The sequence below is a fragment of the Sinocyclocheilus rhinocerous genome, unplaced genomic scaffold (assembly GCF_001515625.1).
Source record: "Sinocyclocheilus rhinocerous isolate Xijiao unplaced genomic scaffold, SAMN03320098_v1.1 scaffold400, whole genome shotgun sequence".
In the NCBI taxonomy this organism is placed as follows: Eukaryota; Metazoa; Chordata; class Actinopteri; order Cypriniformes; family Cyprinidae; genus Sinocyclocheilus; species Sinocyclocheilus rhinocerous.
The window spans coordinates 1385737-1397151 of NW_015666595.1; the positions used below are offsets into that span (position 1 = coordinate 1385737).

The window sequence follows — 11415 nt, forward strand, 5'->3', positions numbered from 1 at the left end:
ACATTGTATGACACTGGATGCATGACATTTAAAAAATACTTTATTATTTTTTTAAATTTAATAATTCATATTTTTATATGTACAGTATTATTGATAATAATAAAATTATTATATATTATATATAATAAAATATTTAAAACTTATATATGTATAATTGTGTTTAAATTTGTATAATTATATTTCTATTAATTAATATATAATTATTATTAATACTTATATGTTTGTGTGTGTACTTTTTTTTAAAAAGCCCAAAACACACAATAGACTCACCAGTATTCATCTGGGTACTGTTACAGAAGAAGGGGTCCAGTTTTCAGGGTGCTATACATAAACTTGAAGGCGCTGTGTGATGCTGACTGCCATGCTAAGCTGAACTGGTATAATGTGCCAGTTTAAAAAACTTCATACAGCTGCTGCTCAGGCCAGAATTGACTTTGGCAAACACTCTGAAACCTCAAGATCCTTAACAACTCATGTCCTTTCTGCCATCCAAGGCAAGCACAGCCCTGTCAGAGTCATGTCAGGAAACCTCAAACCAGAAAAGTGTATCAAAGAGGCCTGCAGGCACTTACACCAGCGCCTCCTGCAACTAAATGAGCCAAGAAATAACATTTTTGGCCGATTTATGTCTTTTGCACTACCACAATACTAGGAAATGGTATTAAATACTGTATAACTGCTTTTACAGCACCAAACGTGGTGACAGTAGTATCTCCGTTGCTGGCACGCAAGCCAAATATAATGTTATCAATGCAGGAACGCACAAACAAAGCAAACGTTTGGAAAATATTTGGACACCTTTCGATTAAAATGTAAATATAGACGCCCCTATGCCGCGATATTTGTATTTTATGGATGTTTACTAAAAATAGACATATCAATTGATCTTATTTTCCATTGTTCACTTCTTGATGCGTCTACATTGTCTTACACTTTTGTTTTAACTTTATAGTGATACATATACAGCATATACGGGTTTCTAAACACATAAGTGTCGTTTTGTTCTGAAATAAATGTATTTATCCATGCCTGCCAGGTAGAGAAACTACAAACGCTACAAACAACGTCGTCCAAGGTCGAGCTCATGAATGTTAATTAGATTACGCAAACGGTTTTGATTACGTGCCTGGAGCGTTGAGTTACGTAATTACGGATTTTAATATTCATGAGTCAAAATTTGTTTACGTTTAAACAAATTTAAGCCTAAAACATTTCACATTTTTATTTTACAATTATTTAAAGTAAATAACGTAGTAATTTTAATAAATAAAATATTATGTATGCTAAAATATAGGCATATATGTCAATGTCCACTACTACTGTCAAAAATAAGAACAGAACAGAACTTCTTTCTTTCTTTAAAAGGTTACAGTATCTTAAAAATCATGTCAATCATGATTCGTTGTTTTATCCTGATTATTACCATAATATTAATGTGATTAATGTTTATTGGTAGCTCTAGTTTCTTTTAATGATAAGTGTGGAAAAGCATTTCTGTTATAATTTTAGCAGAAGTACAATATTTAAAATAATAAAACAACTTTCTGCCACTAGAGGGAGCAGCGGAGACTAACTCCGCTGATGACGTGTTGAGCAACATGGCGGCGCCTATGATGGAGCACAACAACCACAGCAGCAATGATCTTTCTCATCTACAGCGTACAGATTGCATTAAATCTGAATCTCCTTCAGAGGATGAAAACTTTACCGATGATGTAGTTGGACTTGTTCAGAAAGAGATAGGTGGCGATCTTAAGTCGCTAAAGAAGGTGTCAGGGCTTTTGGAGAAATTGACATTAGAGAACAAGCAGCTGGAGGAGCAGGTAAATAAAGCCACAGAGACTCCGTTAACATCATTTAAGTGTTGTAAAGAATAAAAAAAGAATTAAGCCACATTTTTATATGTGAATTTTATTTAAAAATTGGCTTAAAATGTGAGACAAACTACACCAAATGCTTTGACTATTTATTTATTTATTTATTTAGTATTTTAGTTTCAGTTATTATTTGCGACTGCATAAAATTTAATTTACAAAAGTGATTTTACATACAAAGAAAGCATATTAAATGTAAGTAAATTGTCTACTTTAATGTTTCAAATAACTTCTGTGAAAATAAAATGTCAGTATATGGGTGAAATTATGTTCCATCCTCATACAGCTTAACAGATATATTTATGTAAAAAATGAAACAACATACTTATTCTGACATGTACTTATTAAAATATATAAAAGAAAAAAAATATCATACTAAATTTTATTATATTTTAAATGATTTAATAATTCTAGATGACAAATGGGTAAAACCTAGTTGTTTGAAGGATAGTGGCAAAGATTGGTAAAGATTAAAAATGACAATTCATATTCTGTGATTCTTAAATACAGTCTTTTAAGGTCATTCAATCTTTCTTGTTTTAAATATAGCTGACAAGATTTTTTTGTAAATAAACAATTGTTACACTGAATGACATTTTAGTGAGTGTCTTCTGTAAATCATGGTAAAAATGTATGATAGTCATTTTTTATGCTAAAAATTTTTTGTTAACAAAATAAAATTATGTACAGAAAAAAATTAAAGCCGTATTAAACCTTTATTGTTTTGATGCTTGAAAACCACTTTTATATATATATGCATATTTTTATTTATTTTTATTTATATATATACATACATTTTCTGTATTATTTATGTATTTAGTATTTTTGTTTTGTATATTTATAGTTCTGTTATTATTATTTTAGTATTTTGGTGTTATTTATAAAATTATAAAAATTATTATTTTTCTGTATTTATTTATTTATTTATTTTTAGGAATACTTTTATTTATTTGTAATCCAAAACAACCCTTCAGCAGCATTTGTCTGTGCATGCAGGTGCTGACTGTGTCCTCTTCAGTGCCGCTGCGTGTGTCCGCTGCCCTGTCCACGGCAGAGGAGTCTCGAGTGAAGCTGGAGTCTTTACTGGAGAAGGAGAGAGTTTTGTCCAACACTTTACAGCAGCATCTGCAGGGCGCGCAGGTCTGGGCTGACAGCATCGGGCAGGTCTTGGGTCAGCTAGACACATTAGAGAGGCATATGAAGTACCTTCAATGTCTGGCTCGTATTGAGGAGCTCAGGTAAGAGTGTCCAGATGTTTTGGAGGGCACCGGAGGTGTATATTGGCATCTAAAACAGGCTGCACTTCCCTTCGTTTTTGTGTTGCATTAGTGACAGCATCCAGCAGTATCTGATGACCAATAGCATGTGGGATGCAGTCGGTGCAATAGACAGGATGGCCTCTCTGGACATGGGTTTGAGGGAGTCAGGCTGTAGCCACTTGCAGGCTTTCCTCAGAGAAACACATCGCTTTTGGCACAAGATCCTTAAAGACAAACTGGCCAGGTATTAGACTTATGAGTATTTAGAATTGTATGTTTAAAAGAATAAATATATTAAAGTTCACGCTAAATGTTTGGTTCTGTTTCAGTGATTTTGAGGAAGTCCTGACGCAGTTCCACTGGCCGTTCATCTCGCCCCCTACACAGACCCTCTCTCCCCCAGCCAACGCACAGGAGCTCAACAGCCAGCTGGAGCTACTGGTCTCCCAACTTCTCTCTCTCCAGACCTCGTATCCTTCATCTTCTGGAATTAATTCCACTTTAATATAGATTCATTTTCTCAATACACTCCTCTGGATTGTTTCGGTGTGCATAACCTGAGGGGTTAGATTGATTCAGGGTCATAACAATATCCTTTAAAGTGTGAGACAAACTACATGAGATGCTGTTCTATTTTATTTACAATATTATTTATTTATTTTATAATTATTTTTATTACTTTATTTTTCTGTTTTTAAAGATGCAAAGCTGGTCATTTTATTTATGATTTTTACAAAGATTTTCTTAAAGTGTAAGACAAACTACACCAGATGCTGTTAAGACAAACTATTTTATTTTATTTACAGTATTTTTTTTCACTTATTTTTAAATGTAAGTTATTATTTTATTAGTTTATTTCTTTGTTTTTGTTTTTTTTAATTTAAGGTGCGAAGCTGGTCATTTTCCTTAACAGGTGTTGAAGTGATGACCTTATATCAGAGAAGAAAGAAATACTGTCTCGTCCTGGGCAGTCCCAGACTCCTCCACTCTCATTGCCCATTCAGATCATGCTGCTTCCCCTCAGTAAGAGGTTCAGGTATCACTTCACTGGAAACCGCCAGACCAACAACTTAAGCAAGGTCAGAGATTACACATTTGTGTGAGGCAAGCTATTGATAAATTATCAAATGTACATTAATAAGATATGATATGAACTTTCACCTTACAGCCAGAGTGGTATTTGACCCAAATCCTCATTTGGATGGGAAACAGCTCCAACTTTATGGAGGAGAAGATTCAGCCTATATTGGATCGTGCCAGGGCCAAAGTTAACGCAAGGGTATGTTCATCATTGCACTGGTTAGTCGGTATGAAATGAAAATCCTATTTTCTAAATGCATATTTTATATACAAAATTTCATTACTGTCTTCCAGTAAAGTGACGGTTTTCTCTCTAGTGACGTATGCCAGATTTTTCCAATCATTTTGTCCGCTTACACCCCGCCCCTTTCTTACAGTTGACTGCAAGCTATTATTGATGTATTTTAATAATACATTTCACTCGGATGTACATCAGAATATGACTGAAAAGATCTGTTGCTAATTCTTTTTTATTGGGACTTTAAAAAATGCATCAAAGCCATCATTAGGCCTTAAAGTCTTATCAATCTGTCCTCCAGGTGGAGCTGTGCAGAGGGCTCCTGACTCTGGCACAGGAGAAGCTCGCCCACGACGCTCCTCGATTGCTCTACGACGATGCTCTCTTCTGCCACCTAGTGGACGAGGTGCTGCAGTTCGAAAAAGAGCTCCGCAGCACCCACAGTTACCCGCGAGCCTATCCCGGCATCTTGCACATACTACTAGACAAGACCGCGTTCCAGAAGTGGCTCAGTGTGGAGAGAAAGAGTGAGTGTAAATGCTAGGAATTTGAACATCAAATTTTCCATTTCTATGATAAATTAAATTGTGTATGTTGCTCTCTAGTGGCTGTGGAAAAAGTGGACACCATGCTGACTGCAGAGGGAGCCTGGAGCTCTCAGTACAAAGACATCACTGATATGGATGAACTTAAAGCACCAGATTGTGCAGAGACCTTCATGACCCTTCTGCTGGTCATCACAGGTATCAATAAAAAAAAATCATCCTCGTATTTGATTCTTAGGTTAAAACTTGTTTCTAAATCTCTCCGCCATCCTTCTATTAGAACGGTACCGCTCTCTGCCGTGTCCGCGGGCTCAGCTCAGTTTCCTGGCTTTGCAGAAGGAGCTGGTAGATGATTTCCGTATCCGCCTCACGCAGGTCATGAAAGAAGAGTCCCGACAGCCGCTGAGCCCTCGCTACTGTGCCATCCTCAATGCTGCCAACTACATCTCCACTGTTCTAAGTGACTGGGGGGACAATGTTGTAAGTGTTTTTGAGTCACAGGAACAGGAATTTGTATGAGGTCAGGTGTGTCCAAACCTGTTCCTGGAGGGCCACTGTCCTGCAGAGTTTAAGTCTAACCCTAAATAAACAAACCTGAACCAAAGCAATCAAGGTCTTCAGATTCACTAGAAACTTCCAGGCAAGTGTGTTGGAGCTGGTTGGAGCTAAAAACTGCAGGATACTGGCCCTCCAGGAGCAGGATTGAAAACCCCTGTATGAGGGTAATGAGGGTTGCTTATTTTTTGTATTAGTAGTCATTTGGCATTTTTTATGATAATTTCTTAGAAAAAACAACAACTTATTTATATTTGAACAATTCTTGTACACCAAATCACAGAGGTCATGTGGTGTAACTAACATAAATAATAAAAAAAATAATAATAGGTAGGACCCCTGAGGACTGAGGATGTCAATAAGTCCTTTTTATGACAAGGAAAGGTTAGTTCAAGTTGTACAATGTCATGTGGTGCGACTACAAAAAATATATATTTATATATATATATATTTTTTTAATATATTTTTGGTTAAACTAAATGACTTTTTTTAACGTTGTTAAATGTAATCATTTCTTTAAAATTGCAAAAAATATATAAATAAATAAAAATATGAAATCTACATGAATACAAATAGTAAATTTCTAAGATTCTTCCTTATTTTTGTTGTGTACACTCTTATTAGTCCTTGACCCATTAATAAATAAAATTATAAAATATTTTTTTTAAAGTCTTGATTGAGAACAGAAACACATGCGTGCACAAAATCATGCACAAAATGCTTTTGTTTTCTCTCAGTTCTTCTTGCAGTTGCAGCAGGCTGCAGTGTCAGTTGGTGAGGAGATCCTAGGTCCTCTTGGGGCCACAGAGACGGGACGTCTGGCCTCTCTGGAAGAATCTTTGTTTGAGGCCCTGTTGGCCCTGCTGGAAAGGCTACGAGGAGACATGCTGGGACGATTGCTAGATGCAGTCATGAGAGACGTCAAAGAGAAGGCACAGCCATACTGCAAGGACAGGTACGGGTGGGAATAGCCTAAAAACTCAACAGTTGTGTTAACAGTGCATTTAAATGATTCCTTGTGAGGATGTGCTTTTTGTCAGTGTTTAGTTTTAGGCCTCAACAGCCCTTAAATGGCTCTTTAGTTCACCAGAATTAGAAAATGAGTTAGAATGGTTTCAATCTGAGCAGCGATCTCTGGGCTCTTTCTGTAACAGGTTTTGAAGTGTATCTGGTCTATTTCAGGTGGATCTCCTTGCCATCACAGAGCGACCAAGCCACTATGTCGTTATCCAGCTCTGCATGTCCCATGATGCTTTGCCTACGGGATCACCTGCTCCAGCTGCAGCAGATGTTGTGTCTTCCTCTGTTTCAGATGTTCTGGCAGGGCCTCGCCGAGAGGCTCGACAACTTCATCTACGAAGATGTCAGTCACTTGCTTCAACTTTTTCACTGTTAAAACTTAATTTACCATAAGCTAATGTGGATTAACTAATGTTGACACTAATGTACAAAAGTTTAGATTTGGTCAGATTTTTAAAAATGTTTTTAAAAGTAGTCTCCTATACTCAACAAGGCTGCATTTATTTGATTTAAAATACGGTTAAAACAGTAATATTGAGAAATATTACAAATACTGTCACTTTTGATCAATTTAAAGCATCCTTGTCGAATACAAGTATTATTTTCTTTTTTTTTTAAATCTTACAGACCCCAAACTTTTTAACGGTAGTGTATCTTTAAAAGCCTCAAAATCAGACTTAAAAATGTAGAATGGTTAAAGAAAGAGACAAAACTTTCATATTTTAGTCAGGATTAACTGTATTTGAAGTCTGCATACATTATTTTGTTGGAGTGTGTTGTGTATCGTTTTTTTGCTCTCGCCCTTAGCTGATCCTGTATAACCATTTCAATGAAGGCGGGGTGGCACAGCTTCAATACGATATGACCAGAAACCTCTTCCCTCTCTTTGGACACTACTGCAAGAGACCTGAAAACTTCTTCAAACAGTAAGTTTGTTTATTCAGAGCTAATATTTAGGAAAACCTCATTCTAATTTCTCTCTTTCCTCATCTCAGTGTGAAGGAGGCCTGCATCATCCTGACTCTTAAGGTCGGCCCGGCGCTGCTGTTGTGTGATGTGCTGAAGCAGTCAGAGGAAGATGAGGGCATTCTGAACCATCAGCAGCCCAGTCCAGAGTCGGCGCTCAATGAGCTGGGAGTCTATAAGCTGGCCCCCAGTGATGTGCAGATCCTCCTCAACCTCCGCTCAGCCTGGCTCAAACAATGACAAATCACCTGAAGCAGCACTAAGGAAGCATTACCAAGCACTCAAACACCTGTTATACTTACGATATGACTGAATGAAATATCCTACATCAGCTGATCTACAGTATTTAAAGTGAACTGAAGGGAAGGGAAATATGAAGAGTATGCTGATGTAAAAAAGAAAAGAAAAAAGATTTGCTCACATTCTTTCAGCAGAAACAAATAAATTAATACATGTTTCAGTGCTGTCCTCTTTATTTGGTGTTAAATAAAACATTAAATTTTTTGTATAGTATATTAAATATGAGTAGTTGGGGAATTTTGTTTTATCTCATCAAACTAGGACAGATCAAGGCTATGGGTTTTATCTCAGAAGAGAGAGGAGCCATGTAATGATGGCTGTATCTTGCAGTGTGCCACCTGTTGCAGGATTAAAGCAGCGTTGCAGGTTCAGAATTCTCTGTCCAGCATGTAGTGCTGCCTCTACATCTGCAGTAGGGCTCATTGCTGATAGAGGAGCATTATTTACAGCAAAGAGAAGCAGAATCTGAAGTCATCAAATACAACACTGCTCAGGAACCGATATTTATGACAGAGAACCATTTAATTTAAATAAAAGGATATATCGATTTAAAAACGTACTCTAAATGACTATAAGAAAGAAAAAAAAACCGAGTTCAAATAATTTGTAAAAACTCGAGGGTCTGACTACCTTGTTGTCCTCTGATGTGGGTCTGTACCACTGGATGCTCAGTTCCTGGATGTCAGTACTGGCCCAGGGGTAAAGATCTGACAATGGCTGGTCATGCTGGCAGGAATTAGGAGAGAGACAACTATTTTTTTTTCTATTATCATTTTAAAAAGGTAATACATGTGTGAACAGGAACCTGTATTAGCTGAGGCCTCAGTATTAGAGCTGCAGGGGGATCAGGAACGGCCCACTGATCTCTGTAAGAGGGTTGGTGATGGCTAAAGAAGGTGTGTAACTGGGAGAGTCTGAGAGCAAGTTTGGGATCACCGGACTTCAGCAGCCCATCAATACCCTGCACTGCTCCTGAATAACACAGCCAATTACACCATCATTACATAAAAACATATATACAGTACAAATGTTTTCAGAGAGTAGATTTATTGATTGTTGAATGAACTGAATGAAAAAGCCCTAGTTACTTGTGCTGTACCTGGTTGTGAAGAGACCTGTAGCAGGTTGATTAAGTGCATGTAGTAGCGGGACATATGAACCCAGGTCAGCTGAGGGCATTTCCTTCTGTTAATCTCATGCTCAGCTCAATCAACTGTCATAACAAACTACTGACCTGTAGCATGGATCTACTATCTTCTCTGGGTCTGCTACGGTGTGTGTTAAGTTGGATGCCTTGTAGGAGCAGCAGGGCTTTAGTGTCAGGGTCTCCCCAGGCCTCTGCCTCCTCCAGACCTTCTTTCAGCAGTCGGAGCACCTCTGCACTGCTGTCTGCACCTGCACAAACAAGCGCAAGCTGTCAAAAAACACCAAATACCAGTTACATCCAACAACATTTCCACCACATTAAGCTTTGCAAAGCAGTTAGCAGTTCCAGGGATATGGCCTACGAGGGAGCGAACCACTTCCAGCCTTCAGCGCAACTAGAAAAGGAGATCCATGCATTCTCTCGCTTCCACTTCTTCTGGAACATCTCCGCTATGGAGATCGAGAACAGACTTTGCGTCCCGGGAGCTTGTCTGTAGAGAAAAAGACAGAGAGATTAAAGTCTAATGAAACTGAATCTGTCCTTTAGAACATGGATGACACAAGATCTGAATTAAGCACTGAATTTATGTAAATAAATCAGAGGTTGATTATTACCTGATGTGCTTTGGCTCTGGGTCGTCTGAAAGCAGAGGAGGGTGGTCCGGGAGGAGGCAGCGGGCGGAAATCACTTTGAGACACAGGAGACCTCTGGAGGAGCCTCAAAGCAGACACTGACAGATCTGCACTACAATAGACAGGAAAGACGTCTAGATTTACAATGGATTCAAACTTCCAGGCATGCATGCATACCGAGACATACAATACCATAAAAAGTTTGGGGCCGGTTAGGTTTTTTAACATTTCTGAAAGTCTCATATGCTCATATGCCCATCAAGACTGCATTTATTTGATCAACAACACAGTAATATTGTCAAATATTATTACAATTTAAAGTAACTGTTTTCTATTTTAATATATTTTAATATGTAATTTATTCCTGTGATGGCAAAGCTGCATTTTTAGCAGCCATTACTCCTACTGCTTCATATTTTTGTGGAAATCATGATACATTTTTTCAGGATTCTTCAGTGAATTTAAAGTTCAAAAGAACAGAGTGAAAAGTGAAAAAGAACGTTTATTTGGAACATTATAAAAGTCTTTACTCATAATGTTTGAATAAATGAATGCATCCTTGCTGAATAAAACTACCAACTTCTTTTTAAAAAAATCACACTGACCCCAAGCTTTGTAACAGTAGTGTTCATATAGACACCCACACAACTACACAAACATGCACTCTTCTTCATGATTTAAGTTTCTGCACAACCTGGCAGCCACTCTGCCCTGCTGCATGTTGATATTGAACATTAACACTCTGATCTCCACTGCCAGCTCCATTTCTTCAGGATCGGTGCTCAGCGGATGTGGGGAGCATGTGCTTCTTTTAGAAGTATGGACTGAACGGGGCAATAAAGAGACATTATGTTCACTTTGTCCTTAATGTTCTTGGCATTTGGTAGATGCGTTTATATTTGTGTTTATAACTTCATATTTTACTGCTATTAATGCTATAGGGTCAAATAATGTTAAAACGCTTTTATAGGCCTAGATCTGGAAGAACAGTTTAACAGAAATGATAGTTGGACAGCTTTAACGGTAAAATGGAGCACCTTGACTTCTCCTAATGTGAGTTTCCTGGCACTGAGCTGGAGACCCTTGGACTTGTCACTGCTGGAGACATCAGGCAAACAGGAAGTGCTAGAGCATTTCTCCTGAGATTCGGATAACTCTGTGGGCTAATGAAAATAATTCAGTAATGTGTGAATTTATAATGGAGATTTATAATCTGTAATTGTCCATAATAAACTAGTACTGAAAAGATACCTGGTGTCAGTGGCTCAGGCAGGTCATGTATAGTACTGCATATGGCCAAGATGAGATGAACTCTGGCCATCAGGAGTCACCTGGTTAATCTTGAGCCATAAAGAGCCATGATGTCTTTACTTGGCCTCCTATTGACCACTTCATCCAGCACCTGTGTAAGCGATCACACGAGCATTATGCTTTTTACAACAGTACAGTATGTTATCAATGACTTGATGTATTGATCTGTAAACTTACTTGAAGATTGGAAGGATCCAACAGCGGTTTCTCTTCAGTAAATATTTCCTTTGCCTGTGGGATTTAATGTGAATTTTCATTAGCCATTACTTCAGTCCTCAGTGTCATATGATACTTCTGATATGCTGATTTGGTGTTCAAGAAACATTTCTTATGATCAAATGCTGAAAACAGTTGTGCTGCTTAATATTTTTGTGGGAACTGTAAAACATTTTTCAGCATTCCTTGATAAATAAAATGTTCAAAAGAAATATAGATTTCTTAAAAAAAAAAAAAAAAAAAGCTTAAAAACCCCAAACATTTGAACAGAA

At 37.5% G+C, this 11415-nt stretch overlaps 1 protein-coding gene across 1 annotated transcript; it reads left to right on the top strand.

Moving 5' to 3' along the window:
* Positions 1-1568: 1568 nt before the first annotated feature.
* Positions 1569-8051, top strand: LOC107733011 (RAD50-interacting protein 1-like). Its single transcript, XM_016544515.1, has 13 exons — positions 1569-1823; positions 2871-3112; positions 3204-3377; positions 3463-3603; positions 4056-4212; positions 4302-4412; positions 4753-4978; positions 5057-5194; positions 5277-5476; positions 6289-6506; positions 6734-6914; positions 7379-7497; positions 7567-8051. Exons 1-13 carry the CDS (start codon positions 1599-1601, stop codon positions 7775-7777), a joined length of 2343 nt encoding a protein of 780 aa, XP_016400001.1. The 5' UTR covers positions 1569-1598; the 3' UTR covers positions 7778-8051.
* The last annotated feature ends 3364 nt before the right edge of the window (positions 8052-11415 follow it).